We start from the raw sequence: 23895 nt of genomic DNA on the forward strand, positions 1-23895 counted from the left end.
GCCGCCCGCCGCCGCCGCCGCCGCCGCCCGCCGCCACCGCCGCCGCCGCCGCCGCGAGGGAGCTGGGTCGGCGCGGCACCCTGCGAGCCCGAGCGCCGCCGCCCCCGCGCGCCCGCAGCCCCAGCGCGCCCGCCGCCCGCGCCCGCGCGGCGCCGCCTCGACCCCGCCCGCCGCCGCCTCATCTGCCGCTGCCGCTGCCGCTGCTGCCGGCGCTCGGAGGGCGGGCGGGCGGGCGGGCACTGGGAGGCCGGGGCCGGGCGCGCAGGGGCGGCGGCGGCGGCGGGCCGGCGGGCGGGGTCGAGGAGGCGATGCGGGCGCGGGGCCGGGGGCGCCTGCCCCGGCAGCTGCTGCTGCTGTTGGCGCTCTGCGTGCAGGTGAGCGGGGGCGCGGACGGGGCGCACCGGGCCGTCCCTCGGGGTCGGCGGCACCGCTTGCGGGCGCCGCGGTTCGGAAGCCCTCGAGGCTGCGCGGCGGGTGGGGGCGGGGCGCCCCGGCTCGCGACCCCGGCCCGCGCTTCTCTGCGCTCTCTCTCTGCCTTATTTTTAGGCGGCGCGGCCCATGGGCTATTTCGAGCTGCAGCTGAGTGCGCTGCGGAACGTGAACGGGGAGCTGCTGAGCGGCGCCTGCTGTGACGGCGACGGCCGGACGACGCGCTCGGGGGGCTGCGGCCACGACGAGTGCGACACGTACGTGCGCGTGTGCCTCAAGGAGTACCAGGCCAAGGTGACGCCCACGGGGCCCTGCAGCTACGGCCACGGCGCCACGCCCGTGCTGGGCGGCAACTCCTTCTACCTGCCGCCGGTGGGCGCAGCGGGGGACCGGGCGCGGGCCCGGGCCCGGGTCGGAGGCGACCAGGACCCGGGTCTCGTCGTCATCCCCTTCCAGTTCGCCTGGCCGGTACGTGCGCCCCCACCCCCCCTCCCCCAGCCCTCCCCTCCCTCGGCGCCCGGCTCCCGGCCCCGCCCTGCCCGCAGCCCCTCGGCCCCTCGGCCTCCCCGCACCTGCGGCCCCGGCCGTAAGTGCGAGCCTCGCGCGCCCGGACCCTGCGGGTGGGGCCGGCAGGGGGCGCCGCGCGGCGTGCGGACCCCGGGCGCCTGCTCCGTGGGGCCGGGTCCGCGCCCGGCCACGTGGGCGCGCGGGGGTCGCGGCCGGGCGGGGTGGCCTCGGCCCGCGTGCACGGCCGCCCGCGGCGTGTGCCTGCGTCGCCCTGCGCGTGTCTGTCTGGGTGGGGAGGCGCGGCCAGGCGCCTCGGGCCTGGGCAGGCCGGGGAGGCATGTGCGCCGCGCGTGCTGGGGCTGGTCTGGGGCAGGCCCCGGCGGAGCCGCCTGGGCCCTTGTCAGCCTGCGCCCGCCCTGCAGTTTCCTGGATGCCCGGGGGCGGGGGTGGGGGGTGGCAGCTCCGGCGGGCACTGGGGGACCTGGGCCCGGGCAGACCTAGGGCACGTGTGCTGGTGGCAGCCTTTGCTCCTGGTCCAGATCCGGGGGGAAGGTTCAGTGGGCTTTGGTGCAGTGATTCTTTGTCAGGTTTCTTACACCTTGCAGTCTTGGGTTTTAGATTTAATTCTTTTGTGGGAGCGGGCTTGGGGCTGGCCTGGCAGGCAGGAGCCTTGGGCCTGAGAATGCTGGTAGGGATGTGGTTCATCACCGTGGGCTGCAGGGAGCTGTGGTCGCGCAGGTGGAGGCTTCCTGCTGCCTGATGTGGCCCTCCCAGGTCTTTGTGCTGCTTGCATGGAACTGGGTGGGGGCAGGGATGAGAGAGGACCTTGTAAAGCGGGGCCTCGGCGTGCAGGAGCAGGTACCCGCAGCTGGGGTGGGTCTGGCTGTAGCAGGATGCCAGGCTCCGACTGAGAGGTTGTCCTTCTGACTAAGGACCTTTGGCTGGACCAGCCAGCGGGAGCCAACAGGAGTATGTCCGCCTGATGTCTTGGTCCTGGAAGAGACGGGGGGTTGAGGCCGGGCTGGTTGAAGTTGGGCCCGACGCCCTCCTCCCCCACCCGGCTCTGAGCGCTGTGCTGGCACCTTCTCCTCTGCCTGGGCCGGGGGCCTCCCCTGTCCTATTTACCCCCTTCCTGACCCCTGGCTACACGCTCCTGGGGCCACAGCCCTACCCCCACATACCTGGCTGGCCTCTGGGGTCTCCCTTGACCCTGGGGCCTCAGGCGGGGAATGTGTCCCTGGGGTGGAAACGGCAGGGGCGGCCTGGGAGGCCCCGGGCGCTGGGATGAGCCCAGCCCCCTCGCCCCCGCAGCGGCGCGGCAGGCAGGTCTGAGCAGGGCCCGCAGCCTGTCATCTGCGCTTGGGCCGGAGCCAGCACGGTTCGAAATCGCTACCTGAGGATGTGTTTTCGGCTCGAGTTGGCAGCAGTGGCCGTGGGGGCAGGGAGGCCTGGAGGAATGTGGCGGGCCAACGCGTGTCCCTCAGGCGCTTGGCCCCGCTGGCCGGCCAGGGGTGGAACGGGACGGGGCAGGCCCTGGTCTCCCCAGGCAGGAGCCTGCAGACTGGGCACCGGGTCCTGGGCCAGCTCCCCTCCCTTCCTCCTGCCCCCAGCTGGGTCCTCTCGGAATGAGCAGGTGGCCCACCCTCCGGTCGGGGGTGAGGCTGGGGGGCAGCCGTGTGCTTGGGGGCTGCACTTGTCCTCTTCTCCCTGCCAGTGGTGTGGTCTGGCTGCCAGGCCTGCAGCCGGCGCGGCAATGCCAGTGCCCTGGTATTTCCGCTCGGCCGGCAGCAGCCCTGGGGCCACACTGCCTCTGCTGCTGCAAGCCCAGCTCCGTCCCGTGAGCTGGGGTGAGTTGAGCTGGCGCGAGTTTGGAACCCAGTGTGCCCACTAGGGCCCTTGACCCTGGCCGGAGAAAGTGAGGACTGTGTTTGGTGCCCTGGGGACCGAGGAGGGGGCCGGGCCTTGCCTCGGGGCTTCAGGTGGGAGGGCGCCCGTTCAGGACCCTGGAGTAGGGGTGTGAGCGGGGCCTTGAAGGCGGCTGCAGGTGCACGGGTGTGGGGAGCCGCCCTCCTGCACCCGACCCAGGCCCCTGGAGGGGGAGCGCCCCCGTGCGCCGCTGCCCCAGGCCTGGCTGGGGCGCCCTGACCTGGCCGCGTGGGCCCGGGTCCTGCGCCGTCCACCGCCTGTGGTTTCAGGTTGGTGTCAGGCTTAGCTTTCTGGAGAGGGGCGTGTCCAGGGTCTTGGGGGTGAGGGAGGTGGGGTCAGCCTGGGTGTGAGGCCTGCCTCTTCTCTCCTCATCCGGCCCCATGGATGTCTGTATGTGTCCCGCTGGTCCCCGCAGGAGGTGGGTGATGCCGTGTCGGCCCCAGCGCCTGGCCTGTAGCTAGTAGGGCGGAGGCCACTTTTGGTCACGTGTGTGTGCACGTGCGCACGCGTGAGTTCTCTGGGTGTGGTAGGTGGCCACTGGGGGTGTTGGAGGGGCCGGGTGGGGCTGGCCGATGGAGGTGCAGTGTGGCATCGGGGGTCCTGAGTGAGGGGGCCTGCTGCCTAGCTAGAGGCCGCACCTGCCTACTTGTTTGCGCTCTGGTAGCGGGGACCCCTGGAGCTGGCCCGCAGGTCGAGGGCCCCTCTCCTGGAGCGCGCCCTGTGGGTTCGAGGGGGTGGCACAGATGGCTGCTCGTGAAGGCCAAGCTGGAGTCGTGAGGAGAACCGAGGTGGACCTGGGCCTGGGCCTGATCCCGTTGCTGACGGTGTAGCCAACCTGAGATCGTGGGCCAGAGCAGGTCCTGGGACCTGGCCGCGTGGTGCAGCTGTGTGGGCGTGTGGGCGGGGGACAGGGCTGCAGGGCTCAGTGCCCAGCCTGGCCTTCCAGCTGGCCTAGTCTCCCCGCTTCCTCGCCGGCTGCCCATCAGAAGGCCAGAGTCCCTTGCGGGGTCTGTGATGTGCTCAGGGGTGGGCAAGGGACTTGGGCCAGTCGGGGGCATGCACACCCAAGGAGGAGGTCTGCCCAGCCCCCCCACGTCCGACTGCCAATGGGGCTTGTCAGCGGCGCGAGCCCCCATCCCAAGGTGGGCCAGGCCAAGGTCTGCGCCTGGGAGGGCCTAAGCTGCCCTGGGTGGTGTCTGACACCGCCCTCCGTGTGCTCCCGACCCCCAAGGAGCTGGGGACTGGGGTGGGGGCTAACGTGGACCCTGGCCCCTTCCCCACACTGCTCCCGGGGCCTCCTCTGCCCCCTTCCTCTCCATACCTTCCCACTGGGGCCTTGGGGTCCTGCCCAGGTGACCTGCTCCGTGCCGTCACCTGCCCTGTACTTCAGGGGTCTTGGTCGAGGCTTTGATATTGGGGCAGCAGGGCGGGGCTCTCGGGCAAAGTGGGGACACCGGGAGGGCTGCACCGGCCAGTGGAGCGCTTGGATACGGGCGGGGGTTTTGTCCCTGGGCCTGAGAGGTGGGTTGGGGAGCGAGGCTGCGGCGTGGCAACGAGGAGCTTGCTGGAGGGTGTGGGCAGCGGCTCCTTGGAGGGCTGGTGGCTTTCAGGGAGCCTCTCAGGGGCAGTGTCTGGCTGAGGGCAGGCTGGGCCAGTGAGGGGTTTCCTGGTGGAGACAGGCATTTCTAATCCTCAGGCCTGAGCCAGGGTCCACGTCCCCCCAGACCCCAGGTACACTGGGGTCCTCATCCCCCGGCTACCGTGAGCCTGGTGTGACCAGGGTCGACCTGACTGTGGGCTTTGCAGCCCCGCGACGTGCGTGTGATGAGGTGTCGTGAGACCGTGGGCTGCCGGCCCGCAGTGGGGTGGGAGGGGCACGCCCAGGCAAGGCCCTGTCTGGTCCCTGGTGCGGAGTGTGGGTGTCTGGCTTCCCTTTGGGGAGGCCTGCGGTCCACTCCTCCTGCGGGGGTGCCGGGGCCCAGCACCTTGAGGGGAGGCGGCCCCCTCCCCTCCCTGTCGGGTGACAATGGAGGCAGAGGCTTGGGCCTTTCTGAAGCTCGGGTTTCAGGAAACGTATCTGTGCTTAGAGCTCCTGGCGCCGGCGTGAAGCTCTGCTCCGTGGGGGGCCGGGCGCTGATGCAGGGTGCTGTGGGAGAGGAGCCAGGGCAGCAGGTCCAGGGTCTGTGCTAGGCCTTCTTGGCCTGGGGTGTCCTGGGCCGTGGGGTGTGGCACATCCGGCCCCACGTCTGCCCTGTGCCATTTCCATGTCTGAGGGCGGCTGCCCCATCATCCTTTCTGGGGGGTCAGACAAAGGGTTTGGACCTGGCCTTGGGGGTGGGCCAGGAAGAAGGCCGTGGTCGGGCTGGGATTCTGGTGTGGGTAGGTCAGGTCGGGCTTCCTGGAAGAGGTGTGGCTGGGTCTTCAGGGACTAATGCCAGCCGGCTGGGTGGGCCTCTCGAGGTTGGGCAGGCTGGTGGCCCAACTGTGCCTGGCCAGGGGTGTTCCCCTGCCTGCTTCCTAAGGAACCCGCCCCCGGCCCCTAGCTGTCGTCAACCCTGCCCAGGCACCCACCCCCCCAGCCCGGTCCCTGGGATGACAGTGTGCCCTCCGAGGCCTCCCGTCCAGGCCTGTTGCCTTTTTCCTGTTCTGTAGAGACCTGGGGTTGACAAAGCCCTACCGGGCCCATGGCCCACAAGGCAGCAGCAGTGGAATGAAAGGTTGCCATTTGCAGGAGGGAAACTGAGTCCTAGAGGCCAGTCGGGAGGAGGAGAGGAGGTGCCGCCCCACCCAGTGGCTCAGGTTCTCTCTGGATGACTTCCTGCCGTCCAGGTGTAGGGAACCCAGCTGGCGGGCGGTGGGGCCCTTGCGGGTGGGCGGGCAGCACATGTCCCCGCGGGAGCAGGTAACCGGAGCCCTGGGCTCTGGCGAAGGTGGCGGTAATCCTACCTGAGTGGCTGGCGTGGGGTTTCCTGGGAGCCAGGAGGCGCTCCCTACTCCCCGAAGCCCAGGTGTGGGGAGGTGGACTCCGGCTGCCCCAAGGGGTGAGCGCCCTGTGGGATGGGCAGCCCGGCCTGGGGCGTTCCTCCACCTGCCCTACTGGGGGCCTTGACCGCCATGGTCCCGCCCTCTTGGGCGCAGCCCGTGTCAGCTCCTTGCTTCCTCCTGTGTCCTTTATAGCCCGTTCTGTCAGGTGGCCAGCACGACTGCTGAAGCCCCGTTGGTCTCTGGCCTCATTCAGACCCACCTGGCAGCCACCCACTTTGCTCCAAAGCGTTAGCACCAAGACTGGCACAGGGGCTGGCAGCCCCGCCGTCTGACTCTGGGACCCTTGTTCCCACATCCCTGCTCTTCCAGCCCGAGGCCATGCCACACGGCTCTTTCCCGTACTCTGCAGCCTCAAGCCCAGAGGCACCCTCTCCGCGGCCTGCCCTGACCCCCTTTTAGAACAGCAGCTCCGTGCCCCGCTGACTCACCCGTCTGCCAGGAGCATTCCAGGCAGGGGGATGGAGCCGTGTGTGCAAAGGCCCAGGGGCAGGGTGGGCGTGCTGGGTACCTGTGAGGAGGGCGCACGCCACGGGGAGCCCCAAGAGGGCTGAGCAGTGGGGGACATGTGGACAGAGCCCTGGGGATCACTGGGGCTCCTGTGAACGGGGGTGTGGAGGCCCCAGTGTCTGCCGGGAGCCCTTCTGGTGGAGATGGGCAGCCTGGGGACGGATCCTGATGGCCTGGCAGAGGGCGGTGGCAGGAGTGAGGGAATGGGTTTCAGGGAGACTCAAGAGGTGGGATTGAGAGCCTGGGGACAGCTCCATGGGGGTGAGGGGCGGGCTTCTAGAAGGATGGAGGGTGGTTCCCCGCTTCTTGCTCATGCTTCTTGGGTGGGTGTGGGTCCTAGGGTGGCGGCTGTGAGCATGAACTCCTGCGGGTCGTCCAGGGGTGTCTGGGAGACAGCTGCTGGGGGGCTGGGCTCAGGGCAGGGGCAGCGGCGTAGGTGAGCTGAGCGAAGTTGAGGGTGGGCACGTGTGTCCTGGGCCCTGAGGCCGTGTCGTGGGAGGGGCGGGAAGAAGAAGGGCAGCTGGAGGCACGGGGTAGGGGACAAGAGGAGGGTCTCCGAGGGAGGACCACGCTTGGGTGTCCAGGGGCTGTGGGTGTGATTGGATGTGGCAGGCAGCCCACGGGGAGCTGCCTGGGGCCGGGATGTGGGGGACGGCAGAGCCAGGGCTGAGTGGGGTGGGGTGCCAGCAGGCAGCTGCAGAGGCGAAGAAACCAGCCTGCAGGAGCTGGGAGATGGGGGTGCCGAGGGTGGGGAGGCGTCTGGTCTCCCCAGGGCAGTAGCCCTCGGGCAGGAAGCCGGCCAGCCCGTGTCCCAGACGTGGCCCCGTCCTGTGAGCCCCCAGCCCAGGTGGGGCGAGGGCCGCGGGGGTGGTAGTCGGCGCCTTTGTGGCTGGCCCGAGAGGGGGCCGAGCAGCGTGGAGTGGGGAGCCACGGAGGGTCCCGGCCGGGGAAGAGCTGGGCAGGGAAGGGTCAGGCGAGGCGCGAGTTTGTGCCGGGAGCGACTGGCTGTCTTCACGGCCGGCGGGGCGGTGGTGTCCTGGGGCTGCTTAGTGACGTCAGCCCATCATTTGCCTGGTGCCCGAGGGCTGGATGGTCTTGGGGGCAGGGAGGGGGAGAGAGCATAGGCTGAGGCTGCCTTGGGCAGTCCCTGGGCCTCAGTTTCCCTATCTGTGCAGCAGGGGCCGCTTTCCGGGTCTTGGGTGAAGCAGGCTAGTGGGGCAGACGTTTACTATGTCCCGGGGCGGGGGGGCGGGTGGCACCAGCGCTTGGGCCTGCCCCTGCCGTCCCGTGGCCTGGTGACGGGGCATCGTCCCTCCCGGGCAGGCTGGGGGTGGGACCTCCTGTTCCCCACGGTGGGTTGGGCCCCTGTGAGCTGCCGAGGGGCCTCCCGCTCGACCCCCTCTGGTCCCCGGCCACCTGGCCCCCCTGTCTGCAGCTGCTCCAGCTGTGCCCACCTTCTGCCCGCTGCTCTGTCTGGGTCACTCTCCCTTCTCTCCGTCCTGACCCAAGCCGGTCAGGCTCGCCGGTGGGCCACGAAGCTGCGGGAGCCACGAGCTCACACCCCCTGAGCCTTCGTGACCCGGAGGGGCAGTCCTCCTCCAGGGGGTCATCTCGGGGTCTGCTGAGGAGACCCCTCCTCAGAGCTGAGGAATAAAGTGGGGGTGTGGCCGAGGCGTGGTGGTGGGAGGGTTGGGCTGGGGCAGGGCCTCGGGTACCTGACGGGCCCCTCCTTGTGTCTGCAGCGCTCCTTCACCCTCATCGTGGAGGCCTGGGACTGGGACAACGACACCACCCCGGATGGTGAGTTAGCCCCGGCTGGGTGGACTGCTGCCTGCAGGGCCTCCCTCAGGGCACTGGGAGGCTGACCCCCTCGTTCACGGAGATGCACGTAGCCAGGTTCCTGGTCCTTTGCCTGCTGGGGACAAAGGCCCATGTGGCAGGAAAGCTGCCTCTACCCTGAGGATCTTTGTGCTGTTTCCCTTTTTGCCCTGGCTGCCAGGAAGCTCTGCCACACTTGTGATTTGCTGAGCTGCGCGTGCACTGCCCTCCTCCCCAGTCTCAGCTTCCTCTGTGTTGTTCTGATGGGCGTGTGTCCTCACTGAGGGCCGAGGGCCGCACCTGGGCCTCCCCAGCACTCCCGTAGCCTGCTGATGCCGAGACCCAAGCCTGTTCTTTTGAGGCCGGGTCAGTGGCACAGCGGAGTGGTTCGCTGCTGAGAGCTCTCTTTGGCTTTCTGAGCCCCTCTCTGCCCATCTGCCCTGGAACTTGGGGCTTGGTGGCCCTCCCCCGCAGGCTCACCTGGTGGCTGGCCGACCTTGCATGGCGTCTGCGGGGCCCTGTGGTGGTGGGGCAGAGAGGTTTTCCGTGGACAAACGGGGAAGAGCATTTGCGTGTGCGGCAGGAGCAGTAAATGCCAAGGCCCTGAGGCAGGAGTGAGCCCGGTGCATCTGGAGAAGAGCATGGGGCCCTCACGGCAGGGGTGGAGGCAGCGATTAGGTCAGCAAGGCCGGGGTCAGGTTGCGGAGGCTTCGTGGGCTGGCTTTCTCCTGGAGCGGGGTCGCTCAGGCTGCTGCTGGAGGGCGGGTTGCAGGGCCGGCGTGGAGATGGGTGAGGAGGCGGTTGTGTGAACGCAGGTGGCGGTTGGGGGTGCTGGGACCAGGAGCAGCCTGCGGGGTGAGAGGGGCTCCGGTCGCTCTGAAGGCCAAGGCACGGGGCTTGCTGGTGGGCTGGACGTGGTGAGAGCGGGCAGGGGTGGCCTGAGCAGCCGCAGGGCCAAGAAGCTGTCGTGCGGACGGGCCGGAGCCCAGTTTGGACATGCCGCGTTTGGGGGCAGTGTCACGCGGGCAGTTGGCTGCCGAGGCAGACCGAGCCCCTGGGTCCCACGGGTGACGACGCTGTGGGGACGCAGAGGAGCCGCTGGAAGCGGCGGTCAGCGGGGCTGGGCGGGCGTGGGGACAGGCTGCCCAGGGCAGGAGTGTTCCCCGGAGGAGGGCGGGGATGGGTCGGCCCAGGGAGAGACGCTTCAGGGAGGGGCCTGGCCTTTCCTATAGCTCGGGGGTGGGGGGGTGCACGGGATCCTTAGCCTCTTACTGCAGACTTCCCCAAACTGGTACGAGCATGTAGGGAGACGTACCACGAGCCCTGTGCCTGTTGCCAGCTCAGGGCGTTTGCGCCCACGCGGCAGCTTGGTTTGAAGGGAGGCCCAGCCATCGGGTCGCTGGATCCATGCGTGCTCAGGGCCGAGGGAGGCTTGTTCTCAGATGGGCAGTAGTGAGTGGTGCGGCTGCTCCCGGGAAGGCCCTTAGAGAGAAGGGGTCCCGGCAGGGGCGGGAGGGTGGCCAGAGACGTCCACTGGCGAGGGGTGGGCGTGGTGCCCGGTGGCGGTGCTGGTGGGAGCAGGCCGCGGGCTGCGGGGCACAGGCGGGGTCACCCACACCCAGCCCTGCCGGCCCCGCCTGCGTTAGCGGGGCAGGAGGCCCCTCTAGCCCCGCGCTTCCTGCGGTGGCCCTGCTGTCCCGGCTCTGTGGCCTGGGCCGCTGGCCGCGTGGTTTGGCGGGCTGTGCGCCTCCGAGGGGGATGTGGCGGCTGAGCCGGCTCACTCTGCCGCCCCCCCCAAGAGGAACTGCTGATCGAGCGGGTGTCGCACGCGGGCATGATCAACCCGGAGGACCGCTGGAAGAGCCTGCATTTCAGCGGCCACGTGGCACACCTGGAGCTGAAGATCCGTGTGCGCTGCGACGAGAACTACTACAGCGCCACCTGCAACAAGTTCTGCCGGCCCCGCAACGACTTCTTCGGCCACTACACCTGCGACCAGTACGGCAACAAGGCCTGCATGGACGGCTGGATGGGCAAGGAGTGCAAGGAGGGTGAGCGGGCTGTGCAGGGCCACGCGGAGGGGCCACGCGGAGGGCTGTGCGGGGTGCCACCTGGAGGCCCCCCACCCCCACCCCGTGCCTGCCTCAGGGCTGTGGGGGCCCGTGCATGGCTGGCAGCAGCGGCGCCTCTCTGATCTCTCTCTGCAGCCGTGTGTAAGCAAGGATGTAACCTGCTCCACGGGGGATGCTCCGTGCCTGGGGAGTGCAGGTGAGTGAGTGCCGGGCGCCTGCCCCGTCTCTGCTCTCCAGGCACACCTGCTCCCTCAGTGGGGTTTGTCTGAGCGCCTGCCGTGGACACGGTGCTGGGGAGCTGGGTGTTGGGGCCGCATGAGTGGGGACACGGGCCCTGCTCCCACGCAGCTTGTAATCGGCACAGGGACGCCCGTGGCCTCAGAGCCTGGGCGTGCCCGACAGTGATAGCCCCACGAGGACGGGGGCGGGGGCCTGGGGAGGGGGCGGCCAGGGCCATTTCACGTAACTGGGTTGGGATGGTCTTACACAAGGGGCAGAGGCCGGGAGGCAGAGAGCCGCCCGAGGGCAGGTGTCTGCAGCACAGGAGGTGCGGAGGGCACAGCGGCTTGTGCTTGTGGGTGGAGGACAGGGAGGGTGGTGAGTGTGGGGGGGACCTAGAAAAGAAGGGGGTGCTGCTGCAGGGCTTGGAGCTGAGCGAGGTGGGATGGAAGGACCAGAGCAGCTGCTGTGTGGGTGGGGCCAGGCTGGGGAGGGGGTGTGTGATGGTGACAGTCCAGTGGGAGGTGGAAGGGTGGGCAGGTCCTGCAGACGTCCTGGAGTGGAAGCGGGGGGGATCGGGGAGGACCCCAAGCCTTCTATACCCTGTGCCACTGGACACGGGGATGGGCTCAGGCGCCGCAGGCAGGGGTGAGAGCAGCAGGTGCCCCGCCCCGCCCTGCCCTGGGTTTGTGGGGAGAGGCCTGGCCCGAAACACGGATGGGCCCCTGAGGCACACGGCCGGTGCTGACAGCCGCCGGGGGCAGCTGGAGAGGAGAAGAGGTCCAGGAGCTGGTCCCAGGCTCCTGCTGCTGACAGTGTATGATGAGCTGGCAGAGGCCACCGGGCAGTGACCCAGGGTTGGCCGGGGTCAGAGGGAACCAGAGAGCGAGGGATCCCCGCAGCCTCATGCAGACAGTGGAGGCCGTCGGAGACCTCGACTGGGGGAAGGTAGAGTTGCCGGCTCGGGCAGGGTCTGGTGGCTGTGGGAAGGGAGGAGTAGTCCTGCCAGGTAGTGAGCAGAGAAGCGGGGGTTGGGACAGCCGGAGGGGCGGGGCCAGGCTTCAGGGCCAGGACGGCTTAGAGCGGGGCTCTCTAGGGTGTGTGAGCAAGGGCGGGCGCCGGGGGTGCGTGAGGATGGCCCGGGAGCTGGGCCTGGGGGACCAGGTGCGTGCTCAGGGGCGAGCCCCTGGGAGGGGCCCGCACGTTGGCAGAGAGGTGAGCAGGTGCAGTGAGTGAGGCCTGTGCCCCAGCCTTGGGTCTCACTCATCCCAGGACCCCTTCTGGAGGGCGGGTTTGCTCCCAGGTGTGTTTTTCAGATAAGGGCGCTAAGCAGAGAAATTTAGTAACTCCCCCGTTGAGTTTGGACAGGGAGGGCAATGTTTGGGATCCGGGGCCGGGACGGGAGGGTGACCCTCTGCTCGTCCTGTGGTGGCTTTGGCCTGGGAAGTGGCATGTGGAGCAGACCCGCCAGTCCCAGGGCAGGGAGGCGGGCAGGCTGACCAGGGATAGGCAGGGGGCTAGGGCTGCACCCACCCGGCCACTCACTCTGCCAGGTTTCAGACAAGCTGAGTGGATCTCCAAGTGGCGTGGGGAGCACAGTGCCGGTGAGAGGGCACCTGGGGGCCTGGCCCAGGGTGGGCTCATGTCTTGAGGGACAGGTACCTCCAGGAACCAGATCCTGGGTGGGGGACTGAATGCAGCACTGCTCTCTGCCCTGGGCAGGGCCCTCCCCTGAAGCCCTGCCCTGTGACCCGTGTGGTGGGCATGAGCCCTGGGACTCGGGGCAGACGGGTCCCCACCTGGGTCGTGAGCACAAGGGGCAGGGCCGTGCTAGCGGCTCTGGGTGGCCGGTGACGGAGCAGCCGGGTGGGAGGAGGGTGGGAGAGGCCCGCCCTCCACTGCAGTGTGGGCTGTGCAGGAAGGCGCGGAGGGGGCGGGGGGGGGGGGTGCGGCGCGGGACGCTTGGGACAGAGGCTTTAGGTGAGCCCTAGCCGCCTCTCTCCCTGGCCTGTGGGTGAGGCCCAGCTGCCGCCCGTGGCTCAGGGCTCAGGTTTCAGCGCAGGACAAACCCCCACCGGATGCTGCGGAGATGGCCGTGCCTTCCTGCCGTCTCCTCCCTGGGCTTCTGGGGCCAGGAAAGCTGGGGTAGGGGGGGCGTGGAGAGGGCTGCCCCACCCAGGGCCGAGAGCACGCCCGAGGGACCCTCGTGCTCCCTGGCAGGGGTCCCCCGGAGGGAGGGTGGTGGGTGGGGGCGTGTGGCCCAGGCGGGCACACACACCGCGCGCCCCGCCCCCGGGTACGGGGGGGCTGGAGGAGCCCCTTCTCACCGGCCTTGGTTTCCCTGTCCTGCACTGGCTGAGCTGGCCAGCGTCCCTGCTGGGTGCCGTGGGCCACGGGGGCGGCCCGGGAAGGGCCGTGGCTCTTTCCTTTTCCAAAAATAAATCCACGTGGTGGGTGATGGCACGGACGTCACTCCATCCTGCAGGACGAAGTTCTAGGGAGGGTCCCCTGGGGGTCACGTCCAGGGCCTGAAGGGCAGCCCGCCGGGCCCTGGGGCGTCCAGCACAGGGTGCTGGTCTCTCTCCCCCGAGAGCAGTGCCCCCGGCTGGCTGAGCTCCGGGCCCTCGATGACGGCCTGGGCGTCTTTCTGCCCCTCCTCCTGAAGGACTTCCCACAGAGGACGTTGGCCCACAGCTCAGGCAGGGCCCGGCCTCGGGGTCGTGGCCTTGGAGCCAGGAGGCCTTTCGAGGCCATTTGCCGGGAGCGGGTGACTCTAGCCCAGGAGCTGCCCTGAACCTGGCTTCTCTCAGGGCTGGACTGGGGCGGCCTGTGGGCCTCAGTGTCCCCATCTGTGAGATGCGCCCGTGGTTGGGCCTTGTGGAGAGAGAAGTTACTGCCCTTGAGTCCCAGGTGAGGTCACGTGCTGCGCCCAAGGTTACCGGCTGGGGCCAGTCCAGGAGTCCTTTCCTGATGCCCCGCTGGCCTGCCCAGGCCTGGCAGCACCTGGCCCTCTCATTCCTGGGGTCCCGGCAGCGCCTGCCTTCCTGGCGCTTGCTCTCGGGGCCCTGCTTGGGGTGAGTCCCAAAATAGCTCCGGGAGGAGTGACTGGACAGCTGCGGCCAACCGTGCGAGGCCAGCGGCCGGGAGTGCCGTGACGGTGCGGGCTGGCCGGCGGGACCGTAACCCCCGCCTGGCCCGGGGCCCGTTCCAGTTCAAAGGCTGAGGCTGCCGGCCCTGGGCGGCCCATGTGACTCTGCGCCCGTGCCCCCAGGCCACCCTGGGAGCGGCCAGAGCTCGCGGGGCCCGCTGTTACACACGTGGCCTCGCGGCCCTCGGCTTCCCCAGGTGCAGCTATGGCTGGCAGGGGAGATTCTGTGACGAGTGCGTCCCGTACCCGGGCTGCGTGCACGGCAGCTGTGTGGAGCCCTGGCAGTGCAGCTGCGAGACCAACTGGGGCGGCCTGCTCTGCAACAAAGGTGCGCCTGGTGGGCGAGGGGCGGGTGGCGAGGCCCCAGGTAGGCGCCTCGGGGAGGGAGGGAGCGAGGGGCTCGGTCTGCTCCCTGAGCGCGCACCCCGCCCCCAGACCTGAACTACTGCGGCAGCCACCACCCCTGTACCAACGGGGGCACATGCATCAACGCGGAGCCTGACCAGTACCGCTGTGCCTGCCCCGACGGCTACTCGGGCAAGAACTGCGAGCGGGGTACGTCGGGGCCGGGAGCCGGCCGGGCCCACCTCTCTGGCCTGTTGTGCGGCAGGCACCCCCCCCCGCTCCCACCTCGGGGCCTTGGGGGCTTGGGGAGGAAGGAGGGGGCCTGGGCCGCCACACCCACTTCCCGTGGTTCTCAACACAGCCGAGCACGCCTGCGCCTCGAACCCGTGTGCCAACGGGGGCTCTTGCCACGAGGTGCCCTCAGGCTTCGAGTGCCACTGCCCCTCCGGCTGGAGCGGGCCCACCTGTGCGCTTGGTGAGTGCCCACTCCAGTGCCTCTGGGGCACTCAGCCTGGCGTCTGAGGGGTCTGGAGGGTAGGGGTGGAGTGGCCGCGTCCACGTGGGTGGCAGTGGTCAGGGGAGGGGTGACAGGAAGAGCCAGGCCCGTGTCCCTCCTTCCCACCCCACACCTCTCTCTCTGATCCTCTGCAGACATCGACGAGTGCACCTCCAACCCGTGTGCGGCAGGGGGCACCTGCGTAGACCAGGTGGACGGCTTCGAGTGCATCTGTCCCGAGCAGTGGGGGGGAGCCACCTGCCAGCTGGGTAAGGGGCCCGCGGGGCGCGTGTGTGCATGGGCTGTGCGCTGGGCATGCGCTGCTGCTGCGGGTGCCGGGGCAGGTGGGGCCTGGGCCCCATCGCTGCCCTTGTCTCGTTCACAGACGCCAATGAGTGTGAAGGGAAGCCGTGCCTTAATGCTTTTTCTTGCAAAAACCTGATTGGTGGCTATTACTGTGATTGCATCCCGGGCTGGAAGGGCACCAACTGTCATATCAGTCAGTACGGGTGGGCGGGCGCAGGTGGGCGGGGCTGGGGGAGAGGGAGTCCCAGCCGTAACCGCGCCTCTGCCCGCAGACGTCAACGACTGTGGGGGCCAGTGTCAGCACGGCGGCACCTGCAAGGTGAGGGCCGGTCCGTGCCGTGCGCGCACGTGGGGGGAGTGTCGGGGGAGCCGCCCGCGGGGGTGGCTGCGGGAGGTTCACCCCCCCACTCCCCCCAGGACCTGGTGAACGGCTACCAGTGCGTGTGCCCACGGGGCTTCGGGGGCCGGCACTGTGAGCGCCAGCTGGACGAATGTGCCAGCAGCCCCTGCCACGTCGGCCTCTGCGAGGACCTGGTCGACGGCTTCCGCTGCCACTGCCCCCAGGGCTTCTCGGGGCCGCTCTGCGAGGTGAGGCCTGCGTGTGCTGCCTGCCTCCCCCCTCCTCCAGCCGCTGCCCGGGTGGCCCGTCCGAGTGGCCAAGACGGGCCACAGTGGTCGTCGGCCCTGCAGAGGGTCCGGGCTGCCTTTCTGGGCAGGGGCAGAGCAGGGTCGCAGGGTCACTGCCTGTCATGATGAGCCCCTCCTGGTGGGGTGGGCCGGGAGCCCTGGCAGGTCAGCCGGCTGCCCCAAGCCCTGTCTGTCTGATTCCCACAGTGGCTGGAGCACCTGGGCCCCTGAAAGAGGGGCCCTAGGGTGGGGTGGGGGTGCCGCACGCGGGTCTGAGGAGAGGCTCGCGCACCCACCGCCCTCTGACCTGCCCTGGCCGTTGCAGGGGAGACTAGTGGGGCTGCAGGGGTGCAAGGGGCGGGTCTCCTGGCCAGCAGGCTTCCTGGGGCCCAGGATAGAGGTCCTGTCCAGCGCCGTGGAGCCTGGCGGTGACGCTTCTGGGAAGGACCCACGGACGGGGCTCAGGGTGGCCCTGGTGGCTGGGGAGGGGGGCCGATAGCTGGCCTTCCTGCCAGTAGGAGGGGCGAAGGCCGGATGCAGCGGAAGAGGGCTGCCCTGGAGGCGAGGGTGGTGGGAGGGGCCTGGCCAGGCTGGGTTGGGCGGCCCTCCAGGCTGTGGCTGCAGAGGCCTGGCTGTCTAGTCCAGGTGGGGCCTGGACCTTGGGGTTCCTTGTACGGACGCCAGCGAGGCCTGGCTCATTGTCCAGCGCCAACAGTAGGGCCTGGGCTCTCGTGGGTGCCCCGCCCCCCAGGTGGACGTTGACTTCTGCCAGCCGAGCCCCTGCCAGAACGGGGCCCGCTGCTATAACCTGGAGGGCGACTACTACTGTGCGTGCCCCGAAGATGTGGGTGGCAAGAACTGCTCCGAGCCCCGGGAGCCGTGCCCTGGGGGGGCCTGCAGAGGTGGGTGCAGTGTGGGCGGGGCCTGAGGGGGTGGAGTGGGGTGAGGTGAGAGGTAGGTGGGGTCTGCAGAGGTGGGGCTGACCCCTCCCATCTCTGTGGCAGTGGTCGATGGCTGCGGGTTCGAGGTGGGGACCAGGGTGGCCCGCGTGGCCCCCACCGGCGTGTGTGGCCCCCATGGACACTGCATCAGCCAGCCTGGGGGCAACTTCTCCTGTGTCTGTGACAGCGGCTTCACAGGCACCTACTGCCACGAGAGTGAGTGGCTGTGGACCGGGGGCTGGGAGGGGCCCGGAGGGGCCGGGAGGCCTGGGGACCTGGCTTACGCCCGCCTCCTGCAGACATCGACGACTGCCTCGGCCAGCCGTGCCGCAACGGGGGCACCTGCATCGACGAGGTGGACACCTTCCGCTGCTTCTGCCCCAGCGGCTGGGAGGGCGAGCTCTGCGACACCAGTGAGTGGGCCGTGCTGCCCCTCCCTCGGGCCCCACGTGGCCTGTCACCGGGCACCTCAGCGGCCCCAGGTGGTCATCGGCTCCACGTGGCGAGTTGGTGACCGGAGCGCGCGCGCGTGCGTGCGTGTGGCGGAGGGGCACACGCTTGCCCTCCCCACGCCCTCTGTCTCTCCCTGGCCCAGCTCCGGCGCCTCCTCCCCCGGGCAGCCCTCCCTGAGCGCCGGTGACCCCCCGCTGACCGGCGTCCTCACCCCCAGATCCCAACGACTGCCTTCCCGATCCCTGCCACAGCCGCGGCCGTTGTTACGACCTGGTCAACGACTTCTACTGCGCGTGTGACGATGGTTGGAAGGGCAAGACCTGCCACTCACGTGAGTGCCCGCGAGCCCCTGCTGCGCTGGGGCTGCCTACCGGGATGCCGCCCGCTGCTCCGGGCGCCCCCTGAGCGGCCGTGTGCCCGCAGGTGAGTTCCAGTGTGACGCCTACACCTGCAGCAACGGTGGCACGTGCTACGACAGCGGCGATACCTTCCGCTGCGCCTGCCCCCCGGGCTGGAAGGGCAGCACCTGCACGGTCGGTGAGGCGCCCCGAGGGCACGCTGGCCCTGCCTGCCCCTCGCTGTCTGGGGTGGAGGCGTGGGGTGGAGCCCCCGGTCTGCCCAGCCCGGTGAAAGCCCCCCGCCTCCTTCCTCTCCTCCTCCGCCCTTGCAGCTAAGAGCAGCAGCTGCCTGCCCAACCCCTGCGGGAATGGGGGCACCTGTGTGGGCAGCGGGGACTCCTTCTCCTGCATCTGCCGGGACGGCTGGGAGGGCCGCACCTGCACACACAGTGAGCCCGTGGGCGTGGGCGGGACCCACTTCTCTCTCCCACAGCTTCCGGGTCCTGTTCCCTCTCGAGCCTGCCTCACAGACCTGCCCCTTGCACTTGGCCACCAAAGTCCAGTTGAACCCCAAGATCTGCCGTGCTACCTCCAGCCCCGCAGCCCAGCCCCCTCCCCTGTGTTCTGCCCTCTGTCCGTCTCCCGCCAGCCACTCGCCCTGTGGCCTGGGCGTCCTGCTCGCGCACCCCACCCTCCTAGGCCAGTCCCCTCCAGGACGGGCTCTCCTCCCAGAGCGGCCCTGGCCCCCAGCCTCCAGCCTGGTCACGGTGGGCTGGCTGGGGAGCTCGGTATCCTCCCGCCCTGCATGCCTGGGGTGCCAGGCGGGTGGATGCCGTGCCTACTGTCCTCTTTTTTCCGCAAACACAGATACCAACGACTGCAATCCCCTGCCTTGGTGAGTGGCAGCCCCTGAGGCGGGCTGGCCAGGGAGCTCGGCCTGTCCCGGGCCCCCTGACACCCGCCCTCTCCCCTGCAGCTACAACGGCGGTGTCTGCGTGGACGGCGTCAACTGGTTCCGCTGCGAGTGTGCGCCGGGCTTCGCAGGCCCTGACTGCCGCATCAGTGAGGGGCCGGGGGGCACCGGGCGGGCAGTGCTGTGGGACCCCAGCCTTCGGAGCTGCTCCCACCTCACCCTGAGCCGCAGTTGCCTTTGTCTGTCCCCCGCCACCCGGCAAGGGGCAGACCCTAGTTTGGGTTGAGGTCTTAGTACCCAGAGGCCGCCCCCCTCCACCCGTCCCAGAGGCAGATGGGGGTGGTGCTTAAGCCTCAGGCTGGTGACAGTGACAGCGCCAGGCCCAGCCCAGAGGGCCCCCGAGGGCAGCCCGAGGCCCCAGCTGGCCGGGGGCTGCTCCTCCCACTTGCCAGGGCCTCCCGTGCTGCCCGACGAGCCGCCGCTTTCCCCGCAGACATTGACGAGTGCCAGTCCTCACCCTGCGCCTACGGGGCCACGTGTGTGGACGAGATCAACGGCTACCGCTGCAGCTGCCCTCCTGGCCGGGCCGGCCCGCGGTGCCAGGAGGGTAGGTGGGGGGACGTCGTGGGCGAGGGCCGTGCCTGGGGGGGCAGGGTGAGACCCGGCCGTCACGGCTGCCCCCACCTCTCCTCCCCGCAGTGACTGTGTTCGGGAGGTCCTGCTGGTCCCAGGGAGTGCCCTTCCCTCATGGGGGCTCCTGGGTGGAGGACTGTAACAGCTGCCGCTGCCTGGACGGCCGCCGGGCTTGCAGCAAGGTACAGGGGACTCCTGCCCCAGAGCCTCTCCGGCCGGCCCTGCCTTGCCTCCCCGCACTGCCCTGCTGGGTGTCCAGTGCCCGGGGGTCCCCGTCATTCATCCGTGACCCTGTTGCTCACCCTGTGAGGGTGCTGGGGGAGGGGGACGGGTGAGCCGGGCTCCAGAGGACCTGGGCCTGCACTGTCCTGCCCTGCCCTGCTCTGGTGGGGTCCTTCTGGTGCCACGTTCAACCTGGGAGCGCTGGTGGTCCCCCGGGTGGGCCCTCGCCGCCCCCCCCGCCCACTGCCCCCCCCCCCGCCCTGCCCTGGGACTCACTGACCAGACCGTGTCTTTCCCCTTCCCCCGCGTGGTGCTGGTGTGTTTGCGGGTCCCATCTGCGTGTGCCCAGGTGTGGTGCGGCCGGAAGCCCTGCCTGCTGGCTGGCCGGCCTGACGCCCTGAGCACCCAGTGCCCACCTGGGCAGCGGTGCCAGGAGAAGGCCCCGGGCCAGTGCCTGCAGCCGCCCTGCATGGCCTGGGGGGAGTGTGGCGCGGAGGAGCCCTTGCTGCCCAGCACCCCTTGCCGGCCGCGCTCCGGCCACCTGGACAACAACTGCGCCCGCCTCACCCTGCACTTCAACCGCGACCAGGTGCCCCAGGTGAGTGGCGCCGTCCACCGCGCACCGCAAAGGTCTGCAGAGCCCCGGCGCCGCATCCTTCCTCCAGTGGCCACCGAGATGGCCCGAGACCCCTGCTGGCGGCCTGGCGCCTGTGGGGTCAGGGAGGCTGCGGAGCCTGGCCGAGCGCGCTCGGATGAGGGGAAGTGTTGGTCCCAGGGGAGTGGCCAGGAGTGGCCAGCCTGGGCCGAGGTGCCTGTTCCTCCAGTTGTCCCAGGGACCTGGGCTGAAGGTGGCCTTCCAGGGAGGCTGGGGCAGCCCACAGCTCCACGGGCACTTCTCACTCAGGCCGCATCCCCGTCCTTACGTCTCTGTGGCCTGAGCACCGGGTGAGACCCCACCCAGCCCTGACCGTGGTGGTGGTCTGTGTCGTGGGTGAGGGGGCACAGGACCGCTGTGGGAGCCAGTGCCCCCCCCACTCCCCCCCCGCATCCCTGCTCTGCTACCTCAGACAGCGTGTAAGGCGTGTCCCACCACCTGCCCAAGGTGCCAGCCGGGGGTGAACACCCTCAGATTCTCGGTCCCTGGGCCGTGCTCACGTGCAGCCCGTCTTTGCTCAGGGTACCACCGTGGGCGCCGTCTGCTCAGGGATCCGCGCTCTACCAGCCACGCGGGCGGTGGCCCGGGACCGCCTGCTCGTGCTGCTCTGTGACCGGCCGTCCTCAGAGGCCAGCGCGGTGGAGGTGGCTATGGTGGGTACTGGCAGGCGGGGTGGGCACCCTTGTTCAGCGCTCCCCTCTCCAGGGCCCTCCTCTGCACGTGTGCCTGGCGGGGACTGGGGCAGAGGGCCCAGGCCAGGCTGGCTCCCAGGTACTTGGGGACACGGGGTGACCACAGACCCGGGAGTCCGCTCCAGCACAGTTGCGCGGCGAAGGGCTGTGGCCACTCCCCGTGCCCTTGCTGGAGGCCGGCGGAGCCGGGGCGGGCCTGCAGGAGAGGCACCGTCAGCCCGGCGAGGGGAGGAGGAGGGGCCAGGCAGGGCGTGTGTGCAGCTCCGTGGGGCCCGCGTGTACAGCTGGGACTCTGGGCAGGGGTCCCCAGAACTGTGGGAGGCACCGGGTGACAGCAGGAGTCAGGGTACAGAGGCAGCGCCCAGAGAGGGAAGGAGAGTGGCCGGGGGCCAGGGTGGACAGCGACGGGGTGTAGCTGGAGGATCCCCTGAGAGCAGGGCAGGGAGCGTGAGGAAGCTCCTAGGCCCGGGGCCTCCGGACGGGGAGCCCTCAGGTGGGACCCTGACTCGAGACCGTGGGGGTCGGTTGTGGCCTGGGTGCGGCGCTGAGGCCAGGGCCTGCCCGACCGGACGGGGTGGGCGCGACTGTGGGTGGAGCCTCCTTTTTCTGTTGCCCCGGCTGCCCCCGGCTCCCTGCTTCACCTGTGCTGTGTCCTCTGGTGTCTGTGGCAGCAGGGGTGCCCGTGGTGTCAGGCCGCCTTGGGGTGTGTGGTCAGGGCCTGGCCACCTGCCCAGGCCCTCGGCTCAGTGGGTGTCCTTGGGGCCCTGCTCGGGGGCCCAATGTAAACGGGCACCGCAGGGTCTGGGGAGGCTGTGGTTGGGGGCGTGCGGGGAGAGACAAGGGGGTAGGGGCAGGGCAGCTTCTCGGGGTGCTGGCTGGGTGCCGGTGTTGGGGCAGCAGGGCCGCACGGTGCCGGCAGCGCTCGGGGGAGTGCTGGGTTTGTGGCACCCTCTGGACTCTAGGCATGGCTGCCTGGGGCTGGGAGCCTACCCGCAGGGACAGCCGTCCCAGCCCCAGGTGCAGGAGATCCAGACCAGGCCTCACCCGCCTCCCCGTGAACTGCCCGGCGTGGGGCGACCCCCCGCCCTTCGATGAGCCTCCCTCCAGGAAGCCTTGGGGCCACAGGTTCCCAAGCCCCGCGCTCAGCTCCAGGACGGCCCTGCTCGTGGGACCACAGCCACCCGCATCCCTCCTTGCCGCTGATCGAGAGCCGTGGCCTGGACGGGAACCTCAGTGTGCCCTGGGGCTGCACACGGGGCCAGGCACGCTGTCCCACTGGGGGTGGGGGTCCCAGGCCTCCGGACGCGGGCGCGCTGCCCCTCAGCTCTGTCCTCTGCCTCAGTCTTTCAGCCCGGCACGCCGCGACCTGCCGGACAGCAGTCTGATCCAGAGTGCAGCTCGAGCCATCGTGGCGGCCATCACCCGACAGGGGAACAGCTCGCTGCTGCTGGCTGTCACCGAGGTCAAGGTGGAGACGGTCGTCGTGGGCAGCTCCTCCACGGGTGAGAAGCAGGAGGGGGGCCGCCTCTCGGCCCCGGGCCGTGGGGATCTTTCAGGCACGTGGGGCTTGGAGGGGAGGGGCTGCGAATCGTCCTGGCCCTGCCGGGGGGCCGTGCATTCCGATCCACAAAACGCTGCAACTGCTTTGCACCTGCCAGCGAAGGGCCCCCAGCCCCCCACGCACCCCTCCCCAGCCCCGATCCTGGGACCCTCCCCACCACCGGGAGCCGGAGGACCCTCGCCCGACGGTCCCCTCGCGGTGTCCCCGCCCCAGGTCTGCTGGTGTCGGTGCTGTGCGGCGTGTTCAGCATGCTGTGTCTGGTGTGCGTGGCTGTCTGCGTGTGGTGGACCCGCAAGCGCAGGAAAGAGCGAGAGAGGAGCCGGCTGCCGCGGGAGGAGGGTGCCAACAACCAGTGGGCCCCACTCAACCCCATCCGCAACCCCATCGAGCGGCCGGGTGGCCCCAAGGACGTGCTGTTCCCCTGCAAGAACTTCACGCCAGCCCCGCGCAGGGTGGGTGAGGCGCTGCCCGGGCCGGCAGGCAGCAGGGAGGACGAGGAGCCCGGCCGCGGCGAGGACGACGCTCCGGAGGCCGAGAAGTTCCTCTCGCGCAAGTTCACCAAAGACCCCGGCTGCTCGCCTGGGAGGCCGGCCCTCTGGGCCTCAGGCCCTAAGGTGGACAACCGCGCCGTTGGGAGCCTCGGCGCCACGTGCCGTGCCGTCCGGGAGTAGGGCTGCGGCCGCCAGCTGGGCCGGGACCCAGGGCCCCTCGCCGGGTGCCACGCCACCCGCCGGACCACAGGAGGCCGAGGCCGTGTGCATAGTTCCTTTATTTTGTGTAAAAAAAAAACACCAAAAACGAAAAGCAGATGTTTATTTTCTATGTTTCTTTAAGCTTGTATAAATTATTGGGTAACTGTCAGGTGGAAAACAACGCAGTATTCTCGGGTAGTTGCTATTTTTGTAACGTTTCTGTGTGTCGCACCCGCCGTGTGGCAGGAAAAAGCAAGGATGTCTGTGTTCGCACCAAATCGTCGAGCGTTTGTTCCCAGAGGTGGTGCACTGTTTACAGAATCTTCCTTTATTCCTCACTTGGGGTTCTCAGTGGCTCCAGGCCAAAGAGCCAGTGGGACCCATGGCTGTCGGTGGGACCACCCGAGGCTGACAGCGGGACCCGTGGCTCTCAGTGGGACCTGTGATGTTCGGCGTGGCCCATGGCTGTCGGTGGGACCTGCGGTTGCAGTGGGGCTTGAGGTCATTGGTGGGGCCCGTGGCGGTCGGCGTGGCCTGAGGCTCGTGGGCAGACCCTCGCCAGCTCGCCAGTCCATCCGCCCCAGTCTGCCGTCCTCGCTCGCTCCTGCCCAGAGCGCTCGCTCCAGAGATCTCTCAACTGTGCTTTCAGAAGTGCCCTTCCTGACTGCTCTGTTCTCCCCGGGACAGTGGCAGTATCGAAGCTTGTGACAAGTGCCTTCACACAGACTCTCCCCTCGCAACTGTCAACGTCTGCCGTGGGCACCAGGCCGCTGCCCACCTGCTGGCCCCGGCCGCCCCTCCTCGTGAAAGTGCATTTTTGTAAATATGTACATATTAAATGAATCACTGTATATTTGATTTAATAACTTAAATGTTTTGTCCTCCCTTGTTCTTCGGGTGCTGTTCCTTTGTTACTTAGAGTCTGGGCAGGAGGGGGGCGTCCACGGCGCAGAGCCAGGCGCGGGGGCGCGGGTGAGGGCTGTGTGAGCAGTGGGAGTGGCCTGCCGCCCCAGGGCCCCTGTGGGCGGGGAGCACGTTCGCATCCGTGTGGTTGACACATGCTTTCCTGGAAATGAGGCGAGGGAGGCGCTCTGCATCCGCTCCGCACTGAAAACAGGTGAGCAGAGCTTGGTAAATTGTGTCAAGTTGCTCAGCAATGAGGAGCTCTCAAGGTTTCAGGGAATTAGGTCAAAACTTGAGAGTGTGAGACGCTGCGCCGTGAGTGCCTCTTGGCTCCTGCGGGTTGGGCACGTTGGGACTCAGCGTGGTGGCCGCGGGGCGGCCGCTGAAGGCCCTGGCACCTGTAAGTTTGTGCACAGGTCGCCGAGAAGACCAGGTGGTCGCTAACCA

The 23895-nt window shown here is 69.3% G+C and overlaps 1 protein-coding gene across 4 annotated transcripts; it reads left to right on the top strand.

Moving 5' to 3' along the window:
- Positions 1-257: 257 nt before the first annotated feature.
- On the top strand, positions 258-23417 carry JAG2 (jagged canonical Notch ligand 2). Of its 4 annotated transcripts, XM_067710524.1 has the most exons (26): positions 258-374; positions 547-897; positions 8157-8214; positions 10032-10283; positions 10440-10500; positions 13869-13999; positions 14107-14226; positions 14378-14491; positions 14668-14781; positions 14898-15011; positions 15091-15137; positions 15236-15406; positions 16197-16347; positions 16450-16602; positions 16686-16799; positions 17057-17170; positions 17263-17376; positions 17510-17626; positions 18045-18072; positions 18154-18239; positions 18584-18697; positions 18790-18905; positions 19295-19543; positions 20122-20253; positions 21635-21794; positions 22067-23417. In XM_067710524.1, the coding sequence occupies exons 1-26, from the start codon at positions 309-311 to the stop codon at positions 22522-22524; spliced, it is 3705 nt and encodes a 1234-aa protein (XP_067566625.1). In that variant the 5' UTR covers positions 258-308; the 3' UTR covers positions 22525-23417. The 4 variants fall into 4 exon arrangements, with proteins under 4 accessions (XP_067566625.1, XP_067566714.1, XP_067566456.1 ...); XM_067710613.1 differs by lacking the exon at positions 14898-15011; XM_067710355.1 differs by lacking the exons at positions 21635-21794; positions 22067-23417 and having other exon boundaries at positions 20122-21526.
- Positions 23418-23895: the final 478 nt, after the last annotated feature.

This window comes from Pseudorca crassidens, chromosome 1 (assembly GCF_039906515.1).
Source record: "Pseudorca crassidens isolate mPseCra1 chromosome 1, mPseCra1.hap1, whole genome shotgun sequence".
NCBI lineage: Eukaryota > Metazoa > Chordata > Mammalia > Artiodactyla > Delphinidae > Pseudorca > Pseudorca crassidens.

What these genes read in the sequence shown, in the direction of transcription:
- JAG2 (XM_067710355.1), top strand. Translation starts at nt 309, where the DNA reads ATGCGGGCGCGGGGCCGGGGGCGCCTGCCCCGGCAGCTGCTGCTGCTG. An exon ending in AGCACGGCGGCACCTGCAAG is followed by an intron (nt 15,138 to 15,235) that starts GTGAGGGCCGGT and finishes CACTCCCCCCAG; the next exon opens with GACCTGGTGAACGGCTACCA. An exon ending in ACCGCGACCAGGTGCCCCAG is followed by an intron (nt 19,544 to 20,121) that starts GTGAGTGGCGCC and finishes GTCTTTGCTCAG; the next exon opens with GGTACCACCGTGGGCGCCGT.